The 27344-nt window shown below is 41.0% G+C and overlaps 1 protein-coding gene across 1 annotated transcript in view; it reads right to left on the bottom strand.

Annotated features, from left to right (window-relative positions):
- WWP1 (WW domain containing E3 ubiquitin protein ligase 1) overlaps positions 1-27344 on the bottom strand; it is a 530531-nt gene that overhangs the window by 255589 nt on the left and 247598 nt on the right. Inside the window, exon 3 of the mRNA XM_053715174.1 lies at positions 11606-11741. Within this exon, the coding sequence (XP_053571149.1) occupies positions 11606-11741 (136 nt within the window). The remainder of the gene's footprint in view (positions 1-11605; positions 11742-27344) is intronic.

The raw sequence follows: 27344 nt of genomic DNA, 5'->3' as shown, positions 1-27344 counted from the left end.
GCCTGAAGAACTTTTCTACCAAAAACTGCTTCCGAAGAGGCAAATACATCAAAATGGTAGAATTTAATAAATGTATGCAAAGAAGACCAAGTTGCTACTTTGCAAATCTGATCAACTGAAGCTTCATTCTTAAAAGTCCACAAAGTGGAGACTGATCTAGTAGAATGAGCTGTGATTCTCTGAGGCAGGCCTGACCTGACTCCAAATAAGCCTGATGAATCAAAAACTTTAACCAAGATGCCAAGGAAATGGAAGAAGCTTTCTGACCTTTCCTAGAACCAGAAAATACAACAATAGACTAGAAGTCTTCCTGAAATCTTTAGTAGCTTCAACATAATATTTCAAAGAATTCTTAGGATTAGGACACAAAGAGGGGACAACAATTTCCCTATAAATGTTGTTAGAATTCACAGGAATTAAAACGAAGTCCGCAAAACTGCCTTATCCTGGTGAAAAATCAGAAAAGGAGACTCAAAAAAGAGCAGATAATTTGAAAACTCTTCTAGCAGAAGAGATAGCCAAAAGGAACAACACTTTCCAAGAAAGTAGTTTAATATCCAAGGCTCAAAGGGAGGAGCCTGTAAAGCCTTCAAAATCAAATTAAGACTCCAAGGAGGAGAAATTTATTTTTATGACAGACTTGATACGGACCAAAGCCTGTACAAAACAGTGAATATTAGGAAGCTTCTTTCTTTGAAACAAAACAGAAAGAGCAGAGATGTGTCCTTTCACGGAACTTGCAGACAAACCTTTATCCAAACCATCCTGAAGAAACTTTAAAATTCTAGGAATTCTTCTCATAAATTCTCCTGGCATTCTTTTAGAACACCATGAAATACAAGTCTTCCAGACTCAATAATAAATCTTCCTAGAGACTGATTTAAGAGCATGTAACATAGTATCAATCACTGAGTCAGAGAAACCTCTATGACTAAGCACTAAGTGTTCAATTTCCATACCTTCAAATTTAATGATTTGAGATCCTGATGGAAAAACGGCCCTTGAGACAGAAGGTCTGATCTTAAAGGGAGTGGCTAAGGTTGGCAACTGGACAAGATCTGCATACCAGAACCTGTGAGGCCATGCTGGTGCTACCAGAAACACAGACGATCGTTCCATGATGATCTTGGAAATTACTCTTGGAAGAAGAACTAGAGACGGGAAGATATAAGCAGGTTGGTAAAACCAAGGAACTGCTAACACATCCACCGACTACACCTGAGAATCCCTGGACCTGGATAGGTACCTGGGAAGTCTCTTGTTTAGATGAAAACACACATCTGGATGGACCGACCACTCCCCTGGATGTATAGTCTAATGGCTAAAATAATCCACTTCCCAATTGTCTACACCTGGGATTATGTACCACAGGAATTAGACAAGAGCTGGATTCCGCCCAAGAAAGTATCCACAATACTTCTTTCATAGCAAGGGGACTGTGAGTCCCACCCTGATGATTGACATATGCCCCAGTTGTGATATTATCTGTCTGAAAACAAATGAACAGTTCTCTCTTCAACAGAGGCCAAACAAGAAGAGCCCTGAAAATAGCACGGAGTTCTAAAATATTGATTGGTAATCTCGCCTCTTGAGATTTCCAAACCTCTTGTGCCGTCAGAAATCCCCAGACAGCTCCCCAACCTGAAAGACTTGTATCTGTTGTGATTACAGTCCAGGTTGGATGAACAAAGGAGGCCCCTTGAACTATACGATGGTGATCTAACCTCCAAGACAGAGAGAGGCTAACATTGGAATTTAAGGATATTAAATATGATATCTTTATATAATCCCTGCACCATTGAATTAGCATACAAAGCTGGAGAGGTCTCATATGAAGAAAAGCAAAGGAGATCACGTCCGATGCTGCAGTCATGAGACCTCTAACTTCCATGCACTTAGCTACTGAAGGGAAAAATTGAGACTGAAGGTTCCGACAAGCTGAAACCAATTTAATTTGTTTCTTGTCTGTTGGAAACAGTCAGTCACAGACACTGAATCTATCTGGAAACCTAAAAAGGTGACCCTTGTCTGAGGAATCAAGAAACTTTTAGGTAAATTGATCCTCTAACCATGTCTTTGAAGAAACAACACTAGTTGATTTGTGTGAGATTCAAAATCTTCAGATTCAGAACTGGCCTGAATGAATTTTCTTTGGGACAATGAAAAGGTTTGAATAAAACCCCAAAACCTGTTCTTGAACGGAACTAACCCTGAAAGCTCTAGATCTGAAACACTTAAAAAAAAACCTGAACCTTCACTAGATTTGATGGGACACGTGAGAGAAAGAATCTTCTCACAGGAGGTCTTACTCTGAATCCAATTCAATTATCTTGAGACAAAACTTTGAATCCATTGATTTTGGACAAAATTTGCCCAAATGTTTTTGAAAAAAGTTTAATCTGTCCTCACCAGCTGAGCTGGAATGAGGCCTGCACCTTCATGCAGACTTGGGGACTGGCTTTGGTTTCTTAAACGGCTTGGACCAAATAAATTGTTACTATGGAAAGAAAGATAGTAATCTAGACTTAGATACCATGAAAGTATTCCAATATCTGAGCCACAAAGCCCTAACATGAATTTTGATGATATAAAAAAATGGCATCACAGATAAAATGATTAGCATGTTGGAGCAAGCGAACAATGCTAGACAATCAGGATCTGTTCCCTGTTGCGCTAAGCTTTCCAACCAAAAAGTTGATGCAGCTGCAACATCAGCCATAGAAATGGCAGGCCTGAGAAGATAGCCACAATATAATTAAGCTTTCCTTAGATAAGATTCAAGTTTCCTATCTAAAGGATCATTAAAGGAAGTACTATCTTCCATAGGGATAGTAGCATGTTAGGTAAGAGCAGAAATAGCCCCATCAACTTTGGGGATTTTTTAAACTCCAATCTGTTGGCAAAGGCTACAACTTTTTAAACATAGAATTAGGAAAAAGAAGTACCAAGCCTATTCCATTCCTTTGAAATCATATCAGAAATAACATCAGGAACTGGAAAAACCTCTGGAGTAACCACAGGAGGTTTATAAACAGAATATAAACGTTTACTAGTTTAAGTATCAAGAGGACTAGTTTCCTCAATATCCAAAGTAATCAACACCTCTTTAACAAGGAACGAATATACTCCATCTTAAAGAGAAAAGTAGATTTGTCAGTGTCAATATCTGAGGAAGGATCTTCTGAATCAGATAGATACTCATCAGGAGGAGGATAATACAGTATGTTGTCGGTTATTTGAAATTTCATCAACTTTATGAGAAGTTTTAAAAGACCTTTTACGTCTATTAGAATGCGAAATAGCAGACAAAGCCTTTTAAATTGCAATAAAATCTTTTATATTTACAGGGATATCATGTGCATTAGATGTTGTAGGAACAACATGCATTGTACTAGTACTGATGGATACATTCTCTGCATGTAAAAGCTTATCATGATAACTGATACATACCACAGCTGGAGATATAATCTCCACTAATTTACAACAGATACACTTATCTTTGGTTGAACTGTTATCAGGCAGAAGGGTTCCAACAGTGGTTTCTGAGACAGGATCAGATTGAGACATCTTGGAAATGTAAGAAAAAACAACATATAAAGCGAAAATGATCAATTTCCTTATATGGCAGTTTCAGGAATGGGAAAAAAATGCAAACAGCATAGCCCTCTGAGCATAGAAAAAAAGCAAGAGGCATATAGGAAGTGGGGTTCAAATAATTCATTTGGCGCCAAGTATGACACACAACGCAAAATGAAATTTTTTGGCGCTAACATCAGGAAATGACAACTCGCATCATGGCAGACGCAACCTTGTGCAAGAAAACCTGGCGTCAACTTAGACGCCGGAAATGACGGATTTGCAACACCGAATGTACCTTTGCGCCGAAAAAATTATTGCGCCAAGAATGATGCAATAAATATCAGAATTTTGCGACCTTGCAAGCCTAATTTTGCCCGTGAAAATTAAATGAAAAATAGTCAATTTAAAGAAATTACCCCAGGTAAGAAAAAACAGAATTTATGTTTACCTGATAAATTGCTTTCTCCAACGGTGTGTCCGGTCCACGGCGTCATCCTTACTTGTGGGATATTCTCTTCCCCAACAGGAAATGGCAAAGAGCCCAGCAAAGCTGGTCACATGATCCCTCCTAGGCTCCGCCTACCCCAGTCATTCGACCGACGTTAAGGAGGAATATTTGCATAGGAGAAACCATATGTTACCGTGGTGACTGTAGTTAAAGAAAATAAATTATCAGACCTGATTAAAAAAACCAGGGCGGGCCGTGGACCGGACACACCGTTGGAGAAAGCAATTTATCAGGTAAACATAAATTCTGTTTTCTCCAACATTGGTGTGTCCGGTCCACGGCGTCATCCTTACTTGTGGGAACCAATACCAAAGCTTTAGGACACGGATGAAGGGAGGGAGCAAATCAGGTCACCTAAATGGAAGGCACCACGGCTTGCAAAACCTTTCTCCCAAAAATAGCCTCAGAAGAAGCAAAAGTATCAAATTTGTAAAATTTAGAAAAAGTGTGCAGTGAAGACCAAGTCGCTGCCTTACATATCTGATCAACAGAAGCCTCGTTCTTGAAGGCCCATGTGGAAGCCACAGCCCTAGTGGAGTGAGCTGTGATTCTTTCAGGAGGCTGCCGTCCGGCAGTCTCATAAGCCAATCGGATAATGCTTTTAATCCAGAAGGAGAGAGAGGTAGAAGTTGCTTTTTGACCTCTCCGTTTACCAGAATAAACAACAAACAAAGACAAAGTTTGTCTGAAATCCTTAGTAGCTGCTAAGTAAAATTTGAGAGCACGAACTACATCCAAGTTGTGCAACAAACGTTCCTTCTTTGAAACTGGATTAGGACACAAAGAAGGCACAACTATCTCCTGGTTAATGTTTTTGTTAGAAACAACTTTTGGAAGAAAACCAGGTTTAGTACGCAAAACCACCTTATCTGCATGGAACACCAGATAAGGAGAAGAACACTGCAGAGCAGATAATTCTGAAACTCTTCTAGCAGAAGAAATTGCAACCAAAAACAAAACTTTCCAAGATAATAACTTAATATCAACGGAATGTAAGGGTTCAAACGGAACCCCCTGAAGAACTGAAAGAACTAGGTTGAGACTCCAAGGAGGAGTCAAAATTTTGTAAACAGGCTTGATTCTAACCAGAGCCTGAACAAAGGCTAGAACATCTGGCACAGCTGCCAGCTTTTTGTGAAGTAACACAGACAAGGCAGAAATCTGTCCCATCAAGGAACTTGCAGATAATCCTTTTTCCAATCCTTCTCGAAGGAAGGATAGACTCTTAGGAATCTTAACCTTGTCCCAAGGGAATCCTGCAGATTCACACCAACAGATATACCAAATTATGTGGTAATTTTTCTGGTTACAGGCTTTCAGGCCTGAACAAGAGTATTAATAACAGAATCTGAGAACCCTCGCTTTGATAAGATCAAGCGTTCAATCTCCAAGCAGTCAGCTGGAGTGGGTCGAACGGACCTAGAACAAGAAGGTCTCTCAAAGGTAGCTTCCATGGTGGAGCCGATGACATATTCACCAGATCTGCATACCAAGTCCTGCGTGGCCACGCAGGAGCTATCAAAATCACCGACGCCCTCTCCTGATTGATCCTGGCTACCAGCCGGGGGATGAGAGGAAACGGCGGGAACACATAAGCTAGTTTGAAGGTCCAAGGTGCTACTAGTGCATCCACTAGAGCCGCCTTGGGATCCCTGGATCTGTACCCGTAGTAAGGAACTCTGAAGTTCTGACGAGAGGCCATCAGATCCATGTCTGGAATGCCCCACGGTTGAGTGACTTGGGCAAAGATTTCCGGATGGAGTTCCCACTCCCCCGGATGCAATGTCTGACGACTCAGAAAATCCGCTTCCCAATTTTCCACTCCTGGGATGTGGATAGCAGACAGGTGGCAGGAGTGAGACTCCGCCCATAGAATGATTTTGGTCACTTCTTCCATCGCTAGGGAACTCCTTGTTCCCCCCTGATGGTTGATGTATGAACTTGGCCCTCGCTAGCTGAGGCCAAGCTTTGAGAGCATTGAATATCGCTCTCAGTTCCAGAATATTTATCGGTAGAAGAGATTCTACCCGAGACCAAAGACCCTGAGCTTTCAGGGATCCCCAGACCGCGCCCCAGCCCATCAGACTGGCGTCGGTCGTGACAATGACCCACTCTGGTCTGCGGAAGGTCATCCCTTGTGACAGGTTGTCCAGGGACAGCCACCAACGGAATGAGTCTCTGGTTCTCTGATTTGCTTGTATCTTCGGAGACAAGTCTGAATAGTCCCCATTCCACTGACTGAGCATGAACAGTTGTAATGGTCTTAGATGAATGCGCACAAAAGGAACTATGTCCATTGCCGCTACCATCAAACCTATCACTTCCATGCACTGCGCTATGGAAGGAAGAGGAACGGAATGAAGTATCCGACAAGAGTCTAGAAGTTTTGTTTTTCTGGCTTCTGTCAGAAAAATCCTCATTTCTAAGGAGTCTATTATAGTTCCCAAGAAGGGAACCCTCGTTGACGGAGATAGAGAACTCTTTTCCACGTTCACTTTCCATCCGTGAGATCTGAGAAAGGCCAGGACAATGTCCGTGTGAGCCTTTACTTGAGGAAGGGACGACGCTCGAATCAGAATGTCGTCCAAGTAAGGTACTACAGCAATGCCCCTTGGTCTTAGCACCGCCAGAAGGGACCCTAGTACCTATGAGAAAATCCTAGGAGCAGTGGCTAATCCGAAAGAAAATGCCACGAACTGGAAATGCTTGTCCAGGAATGCAAACCTTAGGAACCGATGATGTTCCTTGTGGATAGGAATATGTAGATACGCATCCTTGAAATCCACCTTGGTCATGAATTGACCTTCCTGGATGGAAGGAAGAAGTGTTCGAATGGTTTCCATCTTGAACGATGGAACCTTGAGAAACTTGTTCAAGATCTTGAGATCTAAGATTGGTCTGAACGTTCCCTCTTTTTTGGGAACTATGAACAGATTGGAGTAGAACCCCATCCCTTGTTCTCCTAATGGAACAGGATGAATCACTCCCATTTTTAGCAGGTCTTCTACCCAATGTAAGAATGCCTGTCTTCTTATGTGGTCTGAAGACAACTGAGACCTGTGGAACCTCCCCCTTGGAGGAAGCCCCTTGAACTCCAGAGAATAACCTTGGGAGACTATTTCTAGCGCCCAAGGATCCAGAACATCTCTTTCCCAAGCCTGAGCGAAGAGAGAGAGTCTGCCCCCCACCAGATCCGGTCCCGGATCGGGGGCCCGCATTTCATGCTGTCTTGGTAGCAGTGGCAGGTTTCCTGGCCTGCTTTCCTTTGCTCCAGCCTTGCATAGGTCTCCAGGCTGGATTGGCTTGAGAAGTATTACCTTCCTGCTTAGAGGACGTAGCCCTTGGGGCTGATCCGTTTCTGCGAAAGGGACGAAACTTAGGTTTATTTTTGGTCTTGAAAAGACCTATCCTGAGGAAGGGCGTGGCCCTTGCCCCCAGTGATATCAGAGATAATCTCTTTCAAGTCAGGGCCAAAGAGTGTTTTCCCCTTGAAAGGAATGTCAAGCAATTTGTTCTTGGAAGACGCATCCGCTGCCCAAGATTTTAACCAAAGCGCTCTGCGCCACAATAGCAAACCCAGAATTTTTTCGCCGCTAACCTAGCCAATTGCAAGGTGGCGTCTAGGGTGAAAGAATTAGCCAATTTAAGAGCACGAATTCTGTCCATAATCTCCTCATAAGAAGAAGAATTACTAATAATCGCCTTTCCTAGCTCATCAAACTAGAAACACGCGGCTGCAGTGACAGGGACAATGCATGCAATTGGTTGTAGAAGGGAACCTTGCTGAACAAACATCTTTAGCAGACCTTCTAATTTTTTATCCATAGGATCTTGGAAAGCACAACTATCTTCTATGGGTATAGTGGCGCGCTTGTGTAGAGTAGAAACCGCCCCCTCGACCTTGGGGACTGTCTGCCATCAGTCCTTTCTGGGGTCGACTATAGGAAAACAATTTTATAAATATGGGGGGAGGTACTAAAGGTATACCGGGCCTGTCCCATTCTTTACTAACAATGTACGCCACCCGCTTGGATATAGGAAAAGCTTCGGGGGGCCCCGGGGCCTCTAAGAACTTTTCCATTTTACATAGTGGTTCTGGAATGACCAGATAATCACAATCATCCAAATTGGATAACACCTCCTTAAGCAGAGCGCGGAGATGTTCCAACTTAAATTTAAAAGTAATCACATCAGGTTCAGCTTGTTGAGAAATGTTTCCTGAATCTGAAATTTCTCCCTCAGACAAAACCTCCCTGGCCCCCTCAGACTGGTGTAGGGGCCCTTCAGAAACCATATCATCAGCGTTCTCATGCTCTACAGAATTTTCTAAAACAGAGCAGTCGTGCTTTCGCTGATAAGTGGGCATATTGGCTAAAATGTTTTTGATAGAATTATCCATTACAGCCGTTAAATGTTGCATAGTAAGGAGTATTGGCACACTAGATGTACTAGGGGCCTCCTGTATGGGCAAGACTGGTGTAGACGAAGGAGGGGATGATGCAGTACCATGCTTACTCCCCTCACTTGAGGAATCATCTTGGGCATCATTTTTACTAAATTTTTTTTTTTTTTTTTATGACATAAAATACATATAGTTAAATGAGAAGGAACCTTGGTTTCCCCACAGTCAGAACACAATCTATCTGGTAGTTCAGACATGTTAAACAGGCATAAACTTGATAACAAAGCACAAAAAACGTTTTAAAATAAAACCGTTACTGTCACTTTAAATTTTAAACTAAACACACTTTATTATTGCAATTGCGAAAAAGTATGAAGGAATTGTTCAAAATTCACCAAAATTTCACCACAGTGTCTTAAAGCCTTAAAAGTATTGCACACCAAATTTGGAAGCTTTAACCCTTAAAATAACGGAACCGGAGCCGTTTTTATATTTAACCCCTTTACAGTCCCTGGAATCTGCTTTGCTGAGACCCAACCAAGCCCAAAGGGGAATACGATACCAAATGATGCCTTCAGAAAGACTTTTCTATGTATCAGAGCTCCACACACATGCAGCTGCATGCCATGCTGTCCTCAAAAACAAGTGCGCCATACCGGCGCGAAAATGAGGCTCTGACTATGATTAGGGAAAGCCCCTAAAGAATAAAGTGTCTAAAACAGTGCCTGCCGATATAATCATATCAAAATACCCAGAATAAATGATTCCTCAAGGCTAAATATGTGTTAATAATGAATCGATTTAGCCCAGAAAAAGTCTACAGTCTTAATAAGCCCTTGTGAAGCCCTTATTTACTATCTTAATAAACATGGCTTACCGGATCCCATAGGGAAAATGACAGCTTCCAGCATTACATCGTCTTGTTAGAATGTGTCATACCTCAAGCAGTAAGAGACTGCACACTGTTCCCCCAACTGAAGTTAATTGCTCTCAACAGTCCTGTGTGGAACAGCCATGGATTTTAGTTACGGTGCTAAAATCATTTTCCTCATACAAACAGAAATCTTCATCTCTTTTCTGTTTCTGAGTAAATAGTACATACCAGCACTATTTTAAAATAACAAACTCTTGATTGAATAATAAAAACTACAGTTAAACACTAAAAAACTCTAAGCCATCTCCGTGGAGATGTTGCCTGTACAACGGCAAAGAGAATGACTGGGGTAGGCGGAGCCTAGGAGGGATCATGTGACCAGCTTTGCTGGGCTCTTTGCCATTTCCTGTTGGGGAAGAGAATATCCCACAAGTAAGGATGACGCCGTGGACCGGACACACCTATGTTGGAGAAAATAACTTCCTAAAAATGTTTTTCCCAATTTTGAAACTGATAGTCTGCAAAAGGAAATATAAATAAACCTGACTCATGGCAATATAAGTACAATACATATATTAAGAACTTTAAAATAAAACATAAAGTGCCAAACCATAGCTGAGAGTGTCTTAAGTAATGCAAACATACTTAACGATAGACACCAATCCACATATAGCAGATAGCCAAACCAGTACTGAAACAGTAACAGTAGAGGTAATGGAATATGAAAGTATATCGTCAATCTGAAAAGGGAGGTAGGAGATGAATCTTTACGACCGATAACAGAGAACCTATGAAAAGATTTCCTGCGAGGAAAACCATAAAATCAATAGGCAATACTCTCTTCACATCCCTCTGACATTCACTGTACTCTTAGAGGAATCTGGCTTCAAAATGCTGCAAAGCTCATATCACTGAAGAAAATCCAGCACAAACTTACTTCACCACCTCCATAGGGAGGCAAAGTTTGTAAAACTGAATTGTGGGTGTGGTGAGGGGTGTATTTATAGGCATTTTGAGGTTTGGGAAACTTTGCCCCTCCTGGTAGGATTGTATATCCCATACGTCACTAGCTCATGGACTCTTGCCAATTACATGAAAGAAATAATCATGACAGTATTAGCTCAGAGATGTTGACTGCATAGGCACTGATGTACACAAACAGCTTCTAATTGGCTGAGTTGATATGTCCCTAGTCCAGTCACCCTGGGCTGAATAGCAATCTACACAAACAGGTTCTACAGATGATACAGCAGACAAAAGCATGCAATTTAACATTTAAATATTATTAGGATTTATTTGAACAATACTTTTACTATTACAACCTTAGCAGGTGCAAATTACATTTTACTAGTAAATGGAATGAATGCACAAACATTTATCTAAATAATTATTAAAAAAAAATATATATAGGATCCACAGGTGAAATCTACAAGTGTCTCAGGAATAATTAGACCAGCCCTCTTGTAGTATAAGATAAAGTTGGTGTGCATTCTGGGAGTAAATTATGACAATCCTTGCTACTTGAGAGCATGGGTTTATGGGAACCCTCAGGTCTGTCATCTGGCCATTGATCTAAACCAACATAAAGCTCACTTTTTCATTCCTACGTTTAAAAGAAAAGCAGCTTCTCCTCAGTACATTTTTTCCTCACAAATGTTTGTATCACAGTAAAATTTCCTTTAACATAGTGAGTATTACTCTGTCCAGCCAGTTAAAGTGCACAGCTTTCATTAAAGTGTATAGTGAGGCTGGGGAAGAAAGGGCACACATCAGCAAAATAAATTGTGCTGCAATATACAAATACAATCTTACGCTCTTAGTTTCAATGCATGACAGAAAAAAATAGGAAGATTAGAGATATGTATCATTTTATGAGGGAATAAAAAAAAAATCTCCGTTACTATAAAAAAACCTTTACATTTTGTACATGTAAATCATTGTGCCCATGCAGAGTCCTTGCTATCAAGAGACCCAAGATTATGAAATGCAAATGCTCTGTGTGTTAATGTCAACAGTAAATTGCAATTTAAAATGATGTTTATATTAAATGCCAAATAAAAGATAAAAAGATACATACACACGTGTGCGTGTTACTTTCAGAAAAACCCATGAGACTACAAAATGACTGGTATTGACGAGGTACTGCTTATTTACATCTTACAATGAATTAACACAAAAAACAAACAAAAAGCAAATATCTATGACAATTGTTGGGAGTTTCACGAGATATACTTCCACGTACACAGTTAACTGTTCATTCCATTTTGGATTACTTGAGCTGTTTGATTTTGACGTCTTCTTTGTTTCTCCATCAACAAGCAACTCCGTAAAGACTGTTCCAAACCAATTTTTCTTTCTTTTCAGTTTGGCACTGGACACTAAAAACAAATAGATAAACAAATAAATACATTTAAAATAAGCAGCTTTTGTTTATTTTTATTTTTTCTTAATTTGTGAATTTTAATGGTCAAAATATTTTGCTATTTGTAAAAATGTGGTTCATCCAGTGTCTTGTTTGATGCAATACAAAGTAGGAGTCATTTAATTTACAGGGACATCAAACTCAATCATAATGTATGTGCCAGCATTAAGATAGTATTTAGCATGCTGAAATACTTATTGGTTTTAGCGTGTCTACTTCATTACCTTTTGATCTGACACCATTCGGATACTGGTTAAAGCTATTACACTACACATACTGGGCCAGCGCAAGAATTAAACTGCCCAAATCTACTGCAAGTAAGTGAATGGTACCATAGGTCAGCATTTGCAAGTATACATATGCGTGTTCTTCGATTGCTGCACCGTAAAGGACCAATACAGTAGAATTACATAATCAGCAAGCGCACAATAAAAAGACAAACGCAATAGAACTAGCACTTTTAAATGAACATCAGATTATTATTTTTATCTGTATCATGTGGCAGACATCACAGACTCATACACGTATACACTGAAGTATCTAGTGCTTCAGAAAGTGTGAATATTAAAAAAGACTGAACATGATTTGATAATGGAAGTAATTTGGAAAGTCTATTAAAACTGCATGCTCTCTGAATCATGAAATCTGTGTTTTGACTTTAGTGTCCCTTTAAATGCACAAATGCTGGACAGATGTGTGCACTTTCACCTGTATGCACCATTTGATAGGTTGCCAATCAAAAGGTAACACTTAATTAGGCATACAAAGCAGCAATATATATATTATAAATACTACACAATTAAGCCTTACATGCTGACAAATGCATTATGAAAATGCCCCTTTAATGATAACTTAACAAAAAGCTATATCAGAAAGAATGTATTTCTACCAACAAAAAACACAAGCAAAGCATTTAATTTCATTAACAGATGACTGTAAAAACAACCTCTTCAAATAAACACTTTCACTTTACAACTATAAATTAATTATAAAACATTCTGAGCCTGATTACAAATGGAATAGTACATAGTTGTCATCAATACATTTAACCACTGTTATTTCTACCAACATGTTTTTTATAGTGTGCCTTCTTAAAATAACTTCCAGAATATTATAAGGAACCTCAATTTCAGGAGAATCAGGTATTCCCTCAGCCTCTAGACATTATCAAGATTCCCCTCTCAAACCAAAAATACAATTTAGCAAACTCAGACACTTATCCAAAACATGAACTAACAGAATTAAGCAGTGAGGAATTCCATTACTGATACAAATGGTGTCAAAATGACACTGACTGTACATTAGGTAAAATATGTTAAACTCAGTAAGGCTGACTATTAACTTTATATAGCAAGAAAATGGAAATTTACATATCCACAAATCATTCTTGCCAATCAATAACAAAAACTGGCCTATAGTACAGTAGAATTTATGGAAAACATAAGAACACAAAGGTCAGAGTTCCTGCTTATTTGTCCTGCATTAGTCTGCTTAGTGTGAAGGAGAGGGTTACTTTTTTATATCGAAATTATTAGCAGAAAAATACTTTGTTTTATCTGAGCATTAGTATCAAGTTAACCTATTCCTCGATCTCTATTATAACGTATCATATATGTCCTTTAACATTATTTTAAAATGTGCTATGTTTGTGGTTCCACTGACAAAGTGAGAAACCACCCCACAAAATGCTCTACAACCTGCGCCAACCTAAATGCGCTCTGTAGAACTTGGGAGGTGAAGAGTCGGAAAATGATTCTTCAAAAGGATTAAATATATAAAGAAACAGATTGTAATATTTTTGATGTTTTCCAGTAAGAATTAAGTATAGGGTATAAATAGATTTAAAGGGACAGTAAACACCCTGAGATTTTTATATAAAAACATAAATTATGCTAACCTGATAATTTTCTTTTCTTCTGACGGGAAGAGTCCACAGCTGCATTCATTACTTTTGTTATTACAAAACCTGGCCACCAGGAGGAGACACCCCAGCCAAAGGCTTAAATACCTCCCTCACTATCCTCATCCCCCAGTCATTCTGCCAAGGGAACAAGGAACCGTAGGAGAAATATCAAGGTAAAAAAAGGTGCCAGAAGAACAAAAAATTACTGCCGCCTCATAGATAAAACAAGGGCGGGAGCCGTGAACTCTTCCCATCAGAAAAAAAGAAAAATTATCAGGTAAACATAATTTATGTTTTTCTTTTTAAACAGGAAGAGTCCACAGCTGCATTCATTACTTTTGGGAAAATAATACCCAAGCAAGAGGACACTGAATGCAAACAACGGGTGGGTACAAAAAGGCGGCCCCTTCGAAAGGCACCACAGCCTGAAATTACCCGAAACCCAATAAAAATATAAAACGACATAGGAAAAAAATGAAGCCCAGGTAACTGCACATTAGTTACACCACCAGCAAGCCGAGCTAGAGACTACTCAGTCCCAGAGTCCGTCGAGCACAAACAGCCTCTGAGGAATCAGCCCTGTGGCTCTCGACTCCCAAGAAGAGTACCCGCCCGAAAGACAAGGATCGCTACCTGCCCCTAAAAGGGAGAACAGATTCCCAGAAGAAATCCAAAGGATCATTCCACACAGCTCAACAAACCTAGAACAACCCACGGTTGTCTTCCGATAATAGCGCCCAGGGAGACAAACTCCCTAGAAACACAAGGACTTGATAAAAAAAGATCCATACTCAGGGAAACACGTCCCAAAGAGGACTCGAGAAATACCGTCATATCCCTGACACAGTACCATACCATAAGGTACTCCAGAAAAAACATGAGTTTGCTGTTTCGGATCAGATCAAAACCTGCAGGCTAGACAAGCATAGACAGCAGAAATAGGATAACTATCCCACAGTAAGGAGCTCTCCAAGAGGACACCAAGCCGTCTGAACAGGAACTCTCAATTACCAGCTTCCAGGTAGGAAAGCTGACTCAGCCATCGTGGAACTCGAACCACCGAAAGGTGTCTTAAAGCCTGCTAGCACACCTTCAAGGTGCAAAAAGCTGTAGCTGGTTTCAAACGGCAAACCTTCCAAAAACTCAACAGCAGCCCTCCGAATACCGGGCTTCAAGGAGCATCTGAAGAGGAGGACAGACTCTAGAAGAAAACGGCTAACACTGCATAGATTAACTGATCCCCGACCTTCCCTTCAGGGTAATGGTCCCAGCCCAAAGGCTGGTCAAAGACCCAAGACAAGAGTCCCAAACCTCTGGAAGAAAAAAAGGAAGTATCTACGAGGAGCAAAGCCCCCGAGTAGAACTCTGACCGCTACTACAAAACGCCACGCTACCGTGGGTCAGGACAGACTGTGACCGGGTACGAGACCCCCTACACTGCTGTCGTCCCTAAAGAGGAACACTTCCAAAGGGAAGAGGGTTCTCAGACCCCCAGCATCTAAATATCAGAATCAAACATTTAACAGGAGCCCAATCAGGGTTCAAACCCCTAGCCTCCTGCTGCAGGAACGGTGGAACTAGTTACTACTCCACATCTCCCTTTCCAGGATTCAGAAAATGCAAGAAGGGAAAAACCCTTACAAGGTAAGAAAACAAGGACCCACAGGTCGCCAAAGATACTAATGTAACTCCGAACCAGGAGAACCCATCCCCCACTCTAGGAGATAAGGGGACTAAAGCAACAGAAACCACCCTACCATAGTTGAAAGACACCTGGAGTCTACAAGGAACATCAAATGCACCAGAAGACCAGTAGGGATCCGTCAGAGAGACCTAGAACCTTAGCCACAGGCAAATAGGCATCTCCCATGAGAAACGGAGCCCCGTTCCCTCAGAGAGGCATGCGGGACCACAAACACCTAAGGTGAGATCGAACCGTCCACACACATCCAGGGAGAGACATGGTCCTAGGCCAGAGTCCTCAAAACTGAATCGATCGAAAGATCTAACTTCCTGAGGAACCCTAAGCTGCCTCCTCTGATTAGGAGGGCACCATCAAAAGTCAGTAGACTTGGCTATCTAGTAACAGCCTCAAACCCAAGAGTCTGAAAGAACTCCTGAACAGTTTAAGAATTCGGCACCCAGTGCTCCTGGACTGCAAGGACAAGCGTAACCACGTGTTACACACGCTGGCAAGGTAATCACCAACACCTGAAGGTGAATGTGAACCCTGGACCTTGCTTGCCATCCCAGTGAGTTAGACGTAACCACCCTCCATGAAGCCCCTAAAGGAGCATTAAGGAAAAATGGTCAACTGACCCCAGAAGGGCGACTGTCTATAACCGACCTCGGCTCTTCACTGTTGAGTCCCGAGGCTAGATTTGCAAAGAGGATGTAGAATGCGAACGTCGAAGACCCTGGTAAGACCAAGTGTAATATATAGAAGAGACAACAGCCAGAGATCCCTGCAGGATCGATCTTCCAAAAAAAAAAACTTTAACAGGGTAAAAGCTGGAAGCCTCACAGAAGGCAGGAAAACCCCTGCACTCCACCTCTTAGAGTAACGCAATTCTGAGCAAAGGAAGAATGACATACCTGCACTTCCAGACTAGATGACACACCCAAGGCGGGAAGGAAGGAGACTCCGCCACCGCAAGAAAAAGTTTATTAGGTCAGAAGAACCTCAAGTGAAGACATAAATCGTTCACCACTCGGAACACTAGACCACATAGGTCACTCACATCTCTCAACTCCAAAACAATGGAAACTACGGTTCTGTGTCCCCAGGGACCAGAAAGAACCATGACATCAGAAAAGACAGATCTGTATCCCAAGCGAATAGCCAGAAAAGGCCAACCTTAAATCGGTACTCACAACCCTCCATTCAGAGGTGTTGTATATACACACACACTAGGCCTCATACTTCAAAATAGGATCCGAGCCCGGAGTCCATATCAACAGGCCAAGTGACATTCAGAATCCAAAAGGATTAAATCAGCACCAAGAGGATGACATGAACCCAGGTAACAGCAGAAATGCGTCCGACCAGTACCTGCCTGGTATAAGGACACTCCAGAAGTGTCCAAGGAAATTCGACCCGAAGGACCGATAAATGAACTTAGAAAACAATTCTATTATTCAAAAAGTGCGCAACTTCTGTGGAAGTGTCCACGCGACCACAAAATCGCAAGTATCGGTTCCAGAGGAGAATGTTCTCAACAACGGAAATCTAACAGACATGAGCTTAAGAAAAGCAAAATAAATACATCCATCTGGATCAAAAATAAAAGGAAGGCAGCACCCATCGGATGAACGCCCAAGGAGAAAGAACGCCAATGGAACCAGCCGATCAGAGGCCCCAAACACCCAAGCTCAGAACTGGAACTGAAACATAGAAAAAATAAAACAGAGACTTTAAGGAGATTGGCTTCATCCCCAAAGGTTGCATCCAATTTGCCATCCAGCATCTAAGGCCCCAAATCCCTCGGCCCACTAGGACTGGGATCCTCTAACATTGCCAAAACATGCCTTAAAAGCACACAAAGACGTGCCAGCCTATAATGGAAGGTAAAATCATCTTTCATCAGATCAATGAAAGACCCTGAGGTTGGGGCCCCTGAAGCCCCAGAGGCCAACTCTTCCCCAGGAGGCCAAATTGAATCAGGCGATCCCACGCCCGACGGGCCCAGGTTAACAGAACACGGACAGTATTTTAGAAATATTTCACTTGGGAGATATAAATGAGACAGCGCCATATAAATGGTCATGCGGAACCATGCCGTAACCTCCGGAGGAGTAAAAGGCCATAGAGACACCTGCTTGCATAGCCAAGAAAGGGTTTGGAGCACGCGCCTCACGGGACATGGAAACCTCGGAGGCGGATGGCTCCACGCAATCTAAGCTCCCTGATTCGGGAGAAGAGAGTACTCTAGAAAGGCTATCGGAACGTAACTGATGTGCATTGATTACCTGGGCCATTTCATATTCATCACAAGACGCATTCTCCGTATCGGAGGCATTCGTGTCTAAAATATCAGAATCCTCTATAATCTTGGGATTACAAAAATGACTGGCACCCTTTTAACACCCCCAATGGCTGGGGCACTCACCACCTCCTGTGAACCAGACAACCCACAAGCTGGAATCTTTCTGTCGCACACAGTCAGCATACGGAAGTGAGAAACCAACTTAACCACACCCGTCACGAGGTGCACCATGCTAGTCACAAAAAAGGGCGTGCAATTTTGAGAGATCGAGTCATTAAGGCCATTATGTTCCGTAAAAGCCGTGAGTCTAGGTATTACTACACATTAGCAGATAGAACCATATAACAAACATGATCAAAGTCCCCCCCCCCCCCTGTTCAATAACCCCCCTCAGGAGATATTAACCCATGATTGCATATTAAGATAAAAGGAGTCCCACTGGGACCCTACCTTCTTTCATTAACATATCGAAATGAAACTATCTTACCGGAATCTACGCTGTGGAACAGGAACACGGCCCTTCAAGTGTGACAGATAGTAGCCTCACTTCTGACATAGATTTGAGTGAATAACGGTAGGCAGCGAAACACGTCAACGCTGATTACCAATGAGCTGTTAATATGAGTCAGGATTGTTTCGCAGGAAAACTCTCCCTGCATCTCCGGACTCTAACTTTCATCCATGCTGTCACTGAGAGGCTGACAGGATTACTTAAAGTGAATGTAAATTTTGATGCTAAAGTGCCCAGTTTTTAAAACTTCGATTAAAAACAGGGGCACTTTAATTCATCAAAATTTTCATTTCACTCCTGTTGTGGAAAAAAAAATTACCTTTTAATCTTCACAGCAGCTCCAGCTTCCTACACCCATTTCAAAGCCTCTTCCTGGGTCTAAAATGAGGCATCCGGCTTCCTCCAATAACAGCAGTGAATCAGACACTGAATCCCCCGGGGTGAAGCTGTGATTGGAGGATGACCTATCAATCATTTCTGACATCAGAAATGGCTTGTGAGACCGGAGGAAGCTGGAGCTGCTGTGAAGTTTAAACGGTAAGTTTTTTGTCACAACAGGAGTGAAATGAAAAATTTTGATGAATTAAAGTGCCCCTGTTTTTAATCGAACTTTTAAAAACCAGGCACTTTAGCATCAAAATTTACATTCACTTTAAAACTCCAGTCCCATAGCGAAGAGTACTACCCTCCATAAGAGAGACTCTCGAACTTCTGACACTTCTCTGCCAACCTCCTGTGACGAAAGGCAAAGAATGACTGCGGGATGAGGGAAGTGAGGGAGGTGAGGGAGGTATTGAAGCCTTTGGCTGGGGTGTCTTTGCCTCCTCCTGGTGGCCAGGTTCTGTATTTCCCAAAAGTAATGAATGCAGCTGTAGCCTCTTCACGTTTAAGAAGAAAATGTTTAATTTACCCGCCTAAGGGCGTCGAGACCGCACTGTTTCTGGTGACCAGAAGGGAGAATATAATAGCAAGCGGCAGGACCCGCGCTATTATAAACAAGAAAACCCTTAACAACGGTGACGTACATGGTACGTTGTGGTTAATTATTTATTTTGCCACCCCCCCTTTAAGGTAATTTAGCTCTGAAAAGAGGATTTCTAATTTTCAGAACTTAAAATGCACCCTGACTTCTTAAGGTTAACCCTGATACATATCTGTCACTAACTGGCTTTAAGTGAGAACAGCAGCAAAACAATTAACTTCGTATTATTATGCCCGTGGCCTTCAGACTCAAGCCAAGATTGTCTCCTCCAAATAAGGCAAATGGTGGGTGGAGTTTGGCTATTGATAAACAATAGCAGTAAAAAGGATGTTAAAGGGACACTAAATGCAAATTGTCTTTCATGATTAACATAGAGCAGGCAATTTTAAGCAACTTTCTAATTTACTCCTATTATCAATTTTTCTTTGTTCTCTTGCTATCTTTATTTAAAAAGCAGGAATGTGATGCATAGGAGACGGCCTATTTTTGATTGAGAACCTGGGTTATGCTTGCTTATTGGTGGGTAAAGGTCAGCATCCAATAAGCAAGCGCTATCCATGGTGCTGAACATAAAATGGGTTGGCTGCTAAGATTTAAATTCATGATTTTCAAATAAAGATGGCAAGAGAACGAAGAAAAATTAATAGGAGTAAATTAGAAAGTTGCTTAAAATTGCATGCTCCATCTGAATCATTAAAGAAAACATTTGGGTTCAGTGTCCCTTTAATTTGTTTTTAAAACATTTAGACTTGGATGTTATGTTATTCTAAAGAAATACTACAGAAATGTCTCTGTACTGTCCCTTTATTAAAGAAACATGACTCAAACAGGCACGCGAATATGAGAGGATTCACAGATGATAGCATCAAGCCTAATAGTGCGTGAGTCAGATACTGTTTTATTAAAATGCATTAAATAAATGTTGTAGGCTCAATTTTGTTCATTTAGCAACATGACTACCTTAGCTGTAAGATTTATAGGTTTTTCTTATTAAAGTCCCAAATCCTGGGGGGTGGAGTCAGCTGTTGAGCTAGCTGGACGTGTCTCGGTGTAGCTCTCAGTTCGAAGATCCCTAAATAGGGGGCTTTTCGCATATTACAACTGCTTTCTGAGTGAAATAACATAATTTATGTAAGAACTTACCTGATAAATTCATTTCTTTCATATTAGCAAGAGTCCATGAGCTAGTGACGTATGGGATATACATTCCTACCAGGAGGGGCAAAGTTTCCCAAACCTTAAAATGCCTATAAATACACCCCTCACCACACCCACAATTCAGTTTAACGAATAGCCAAGAAGTGGGGTGATAAGAAAAAAGTGCGAAAGCATATAAAATAAGGAATTGGAATAATTGTGCTTTATACAAAAAAATCATAACCACCACAAAAAAGGGCAGGCCTCATGGACTCTTGCTAATATGAAAGAAATGAATTTATCAGGTAAGTTCTTACATAAATTATGTTTTCTTTCATGTAATTAGCAAGAGTCCATGAGCTAGTGACGTATGGGATAATGACTACCCAAGATGTGGATCTTTCCACACAAGAGTCACTAGAGAGGGAGGGATAAAATAAAGACAGCCAATTCCTGCTGAAAATAATCCACACCCAAAATAAAGTTTAATGAAAAACATAAGCAGAAGATTCAAACTGAAACCGCTGCCTGAAGAACTTTTCTACCAAAAACTGCTTCAGAAGAAGAAAATACATCAAAATGGTAGAATTTAGTAAAAGTATGCAAAGAAGACCAAGTTGCTGCTTTGCAGATCTGGTCAATCGAAGCTTCATTCCTAAACGCCCAGGAAGTAGATACTGACCTAGTAGAATGAGCTGTAATTCTTTGAGGCGGAGTTTTACCCGACTCAACATAGGCAAGATGAATTAAAGATTTCAACCAAGATGCCAAAGAAATGGCAGAAGCTTTCTGGCCTTTCCTAGAACCAGAAATAGACTAGAAGTCTTACGGAAAGATTTCGTAGCTTCAACATAATATTTCAAAGCTCTAACAACATCCAAAGAATGCAATGATTTCTCCTTAGAATTCTTAGGATTAGGACATAATGAAGGAACCACAATTTCTCTACTAATGTTGTTGGAATTCACAACTTTAGGTAAAAATTCAAAAGAAGTTCGCAACACCGCCTTATCCTGATGAAAAATCAGAAAAGGAGACTCACACGAAAGAGCAGATAATTCAGAAACTCTTCTAGCAGAAGAGATGGCCAAAAGGAACAAAACTTTCCAAGAAAGTAATTTAATGTCCAATGAATGCATAGGTTCAAACGGAGGAGCTTGAAGAGCTCCCAGAACCAAATTCAAACTCCAAGGAGGAGAAATTGACTTAATGACAGGTTTTATACGAACCAAAGCTTGTACAAAACAATGAATATCAGGAAGAATAGCAATCTTTCTGTGAAAAAGAACAGAAAGAGCAGAGATTTGTCCTTTCAAAGAACTTGCGGACAAACCCTTATCCAAACCATCCTGAAGAAATTGTAAAATTCTCGGTATTCTAAAAGAATGCCAAGAAAAATGATGAGAAAGACACCATGAAATATAAGTCTTCCAGACTCTATAATATATCTCTCGAGATACAGATTTACGAGCCTGTAACATAGTATTAATCACGGAGTCAGAGAAACCTCTATGACCAAGAATCAAGCGTTCAATCTCCATACCTTTAAATTTAAGGATTTCAGATCCGGATGGAAAAAAGGACCTTGTGACAGAAGGTCTGGTCTTAACGGAAGAGTCCATGGCTGACAAGATGCCATCCGGACAAGATCCGCATACCAAAACCTGTGAGGCCATGCCGGAGCTATTAGCAGAACAAACGAGCATTCCCTCAGAATCTTGGAGATTACTCTTGGAAGAAGAACTAGAGGCGGAAAGATATAGGCAGGATGATACTTCCAAGGAAGTGATAATGCATCCACTGCCTCCGCCTGAGGATCCCGGGATCTGGACAGATACCTGGGAAGTTTCTTGTTTAGATGAGAGGCCATCAGATCTATCTCTGGGAGCCCCCACAATTGAACAATCTGAAGAAATACCTCTGGGTGAAGAGACCATTCGCCCGGATGCAACGTTTGGCGACTGAGATAATCCGCTTCCCAATTGTCTACACCTGGGATATGAACCGCAGAGATTAGACAGGAGCTGGATTCCGCCCAAACCAAAATACGAGATACTTCTTTCATAGCCAGAGGACTGTGAGTCCCTCCTTGATGATTGATGTATGCCACAGTTGTGACATTGTCTGTCTGAAAACAAATGAACGATTCTCTCTTCAGAAGAGGCCAAAACTGAAGAGCTCTGAAAATTACACGGAGTTCCAAAATATTGATCGGTAATCTCACCTCCTGAGATTCCCAAACTCCTTGTGCCGTCAGAGATCCCCACACAGCTCCCCAACCTGTGAGACTTGCATCTGTTGAAATTACAGTCCAGGTCGGAAGAACAAAAGAAGCCCCCTGAATTAAACGATGGTGATTTGTCCACCACGTTAGAGAGTGTCGAACAATCGGTTTTAAAGATATTAATTGAGATATCTTCGTGTAATCCCTGCACCATTGGTTCAGCATACAGAGCTGAAGAGGTCGCATGTGAAAACGAGCAAAGGGGATCGCGTCCGATGCAGCAGTCATAAGACCTAGAATTTCCATGCATAAGGCTACCGAAGGGAATGATTGTGACTGAAGGTTTCGACAAGCTGTAATCAATTTTAGACGTCTCTTGTCTGTTAAAGACAGAGTCATGGACACTGAATCTATCTGGAAACCCAGAAAGGTTACCCTTGTTTGAGGAATCAAAGAACTTTTTGGTAAATTGATCCTCCAACCATGATCTTGAAGAAACAACACAAGTCGATTCGTATGAGACTCTGCTAAATGAAAAGACGGAGCAAGTACCAAGATATCGTCCAAATAAGGAAATACCACAATACCCTGTTCTCTGATTACAGACAGAAGGGCACCGAGAATCTTTGTGAAAATTCTTGGAGCTGTAGCAAGGCCAAACGGTAGAGCCACAAATTGGTAATGCTTGTCTAGAAAAGAGAATCTCAGGAACTGATAATGATCTGGATGAATCGGAATATGCAGATATGCATCCTGTAAATCTATTGTGGACATATAATTCCCTTGCTGAACAAAAGGCAATATAGTCCTTACAGTTACCATTTTGAACGTTGGTATCCTTACATAACGATTCAATAATTTTAGATCCAGAACTGGTCTGAAGGAATTCTCCTTCTTTGGTACAATGAAGAGATTTGAATAAAACCCCATCCCCTGTTCCGGAACTGGAACTGGCATAATTACTCCAGCCAACTCTAGATCTGAAACACAATTCAGAAATGCTTGAGCTTTCACTGGATTTACTGGGACATGGGAAAGAAAAAATCTCTTTGCAGGAGGTCTCAACTTGAAACCAATTCTGTACCCTTCTGAAACAATGTTCTGAATCCAAAGATTGTGAACAGATTTGATCCAAATTTCTTTGAAAAAACGTAACCTGCCCCCTACCAGCTGAACTGGAATGAGGGCCGTACCTTCATGTGAACTTAGAAGCAGGCTTTGCCTTTCTAGCAGGCTTGGATTTATTCCAGACTGGAGATGGTTTCCAAACTGAAACTGCTCCTGAGGACGAAGGATCAGGCTTTTGTTCTTTGTTGAAACGAAAGGAACGAAAACGATTGTTAGCCCTGTTTTTACCTTTAGATTTTTTATCCTGTGGTAAAAAAGTTCCTTTCCCACCAGTAACAGTTGAAATAATAGAATCCAACTGAGAACCAAATAATTTGTTTCCCTGGAAAGAAATGGAAAGTAGAGTTGATTTAGAAGCCATATCAGCATTCCAAGTCTTAAGCCATAAAGCTCTTCTGGCTAAGATAGCCAGAGACATAAATCTAACATCAACTCTAATAATATCAAAAATGGCATCACAGATGAAATTATTAGCATGCTGGAGAAGAATAATAATATCATGAGAATCACGATTTGTTACTTGTTGCGCTAGAGTTTCCAACCAAAAAGTTGAAGCTGCAGCAACATCAGCCAATGATATAGCAGGTCTAAGAAGATTACCTGAACATAGATAAGCTTTTCTTAGAAAAGATTCAATTTTTCTATCTAAAGGATCCTTAAACGAGGTACCATCTGACGTAGGAATGGTAGTACGTTTAGCAAGGGTAGAAATAGCCCCATCAACTTTAGGGATTTTGTCCCAAAATTCTAACCTGTCAGGCGGAACAGGATATAATTGCTTAAAACGTTTAGAAGGAGTAAATGAATTACCCAATTTATCCCATTCCTTAGCAATTACTGCAGAAATAGCATTAGGAACAGGAAAGACTTCTGGAATAACCGCAGGAGCTTTAAAAACCTTATCCAAACGTATAGAATTAGTATCAAGAGGACTAGAATCCTCTATTTCTAAAGCAATTAGTACTTCTTTAAGTAAAGAGCGAATAAATTCCATCTTAAATAAATATGAAGATTTATCAGCATCAATCTCTGAGACAGAATCCTCTGAACTAGAAGAGTCCAAAGAATCAGAATGATGGTGTTCATTTAAAAATTCATCTGTAGAGAGAGAAGATTTAAAAGACTTTTTACGTTTACTAGAAGGAGAAATAACAGACAAAGCCTTCTTTATGGATTCAGAAACAAAATCTCTTATGTTATCAGGAACATTCTGCACCTTAGATGTTGAGGGAACTGCAACAGGCAATGGTACATCACTAAAGGAAATATTATCTGCTTTAACAAGTTTGTCATGACAATTAATACAAACAACAGCTGGAGAAATAGCTACCAAAAGTTTACAGCAGATACACTTAGCTTTGGTAGATCCAGCAGGCAGTGGTTTTCCTGTAGTATCTTCTGGCTCAGATGCAACGTGAGACATCTTGCAATATGTAAGAGAAAAAACAACATATAAAGCAAAATAAATCAAATTCCTTATAAGACAGTTTCAGGAATGGGAAAAAAATGCCAAACATCAAGCTTCTAGCAACCAGAAGCAAATGAAAATGAGACTGAAATAATGTGGAGACAAAAGCGACGCCCATATTTTTTGGCGCCAAATAAGACGCCCACATTATTTGGCGCCTAAATGCTTTTGGCGCCAAAAATGACGCCACATCCGGAACGCCGACATTTTTGGCGCAAAATAACGTCAAAAAAATGACGCAACTTCCGGCGACACGTATGACGCCGGAAACGGAAATGAATTTTTGCGCCAAAAAAATCCGCGCCAAAAATGACGCAATAAAATGAAGCATTTTCAGCCCCCGCGAGCCTAACAGCCCACAGGGAAAAAAGTCAAATTTTTGAGGTAAGACAAATATGATAATTTAAAGCATAATCCCAAATATGAAACTGACTGTCTGGAAATAAGGAAAGTTGAACATTCTGAGTCAAGGCAAATAAATGTTTGAATACATATATTTAGAACTTTATAAATAAAGTGCCCAACCATAGCTTAGAGTGTCACAGAAAATAAGACTTACTTACCCCAGGACACTCATCTACATGTTTGTAGAAAGCCAAACCAGTACTGAAACGAGAATCAGTAGAGGAAATGGTAAATATAAGAGTATATCGTCGATCTGAAAAGGGAGGTAAGAGATGAATCTCTACGACCGATAACAGAGAACCTTATGAAATAGACCCCGTAGAAGGAGATCACTGCATTCAATAGGCAATACTCTCCTCACATCCCTCTGACATTCACTGCACGCTGAGAGGAAAACCGGGCTCCAACTTGCTGCGGAGCGCATATCAACGTAGAATCTAGCACAAACTTACTTCACCACCTCCCTTGGAGGCAAAGTTTGTAAAAACTGATTTGTGGGTGTGGTGAGGGGTGTATTTATGGGCATTTTAAGGTTTGGGAAACTTTGCCCCTCCTGGTAGGAATGTATATCCCATACGTCACTAGCTCATGGACTCTTGTTAATTACATGAAAGAAATATTGATCGGTAATCTCACCTCCTGAGATTCCCAAACCCCTTGTGCCGTCAGAGACCCCCACACAGCTCCCCAACCTGTAAGACTTGCATCTGTTGAGATTATAGTCCAGGTCGGAAGAACAAAGAAGCCCCCTGAACTAAACGATGGTGAACTGTCCACCATGTCAGAGAGTGTCGTATAATTGGTTTTAAAGATATTAATTGAGATATCTTTGTGTAATCCCTGCACCACTGGTTCAGCATACAGAGCTGAAGAGGTCGCATGTGAACGAGCAAAGGAGATCGCATCCGATGCGGCAGTCCTAAGACCTAAAATTTCCATGCATAAGGCTACCAAAGGGAATGAATGTGACTGAAGGTTTTGACAAGCTGATATCAATGTTAAACTTCTCTTATCTGACAAGGACAGAGTCATAGACACTGAATCTATCTGGAAACCTAAAAAGGTTACCCTTGTCTGAGGAAAAAATGAACCGATTGGTAAATTGATCCTCCAACCATGATCTTGAAGAAACAACACAAGTCGATTCGTATGAGATTCTTCGAAAATGTGAAGACTGAGCAAGTACCAAGATATCGTCCAAATAAGGAAATACCAAAACCCTGTTCTCTGATGACAGACAGAAGGGCACCGAGAACCTTTGAAAAAAATTCTTGGAGCTGACGCTAGGCCAAACGGTAGAGCCACAAAACTGGTAATGCTTGTCTAAAAAGAGAATCTCAGAAACTAAAAGTGATCTGGATGAATCGGAATATGCAGATATGCATCCTGTAAATCTATTGTAGACATATAATGCCCTTGCTAAACAAAAGGCAGGATAGTCCTACAGTTACCATCTTGAATGTTGGTATCCTTACATAACGATTCAATATTGATAGATCCGGAACTGGTCTGAAGGAATTGACCTTCTTTGGTACAATGAAGAGATAGAATAAAACCCCAGCCCCTGTTCCAGAACTGGAACCGGCATAATTACTCCAGCCAACTCTAGATCTGAAACACATTTCAGAAATGCTGAGCCTTTGCTGTGTTTACTGGGACACGGGAAAGAAAAAAAACTCTTTGCAGGAGGCCTTAACTTGAAGCCAATTCTGTACCTTTCTGAAACAATGTTCTGAAACCAGAGATTGTGAACGGAATTGATCCAAATGTCCTTGAAGAAAACGTAAACTGCCCCATACCAGCTGAGCTGGAATG

The sequence above is a fragment of the Bombina bombina genome, chromosome 5 (genome assembly GCF_027579735.1).
Source record: "Bombina bombina isolate aBomBom1 chromosome 5, aBomBom1.pri, whole genome shotgun sequence".
Lineage (NCBI taxonomy): Eukaryota > Metazoa > Chordata > Amphibia > Anura > Bombinatoridae > Bombina > Bombina bombina.
Note: the sequence above shows the minus strand (reverse complement) of the source record. Positions and strands in the feature narration are given on the sequence as shown.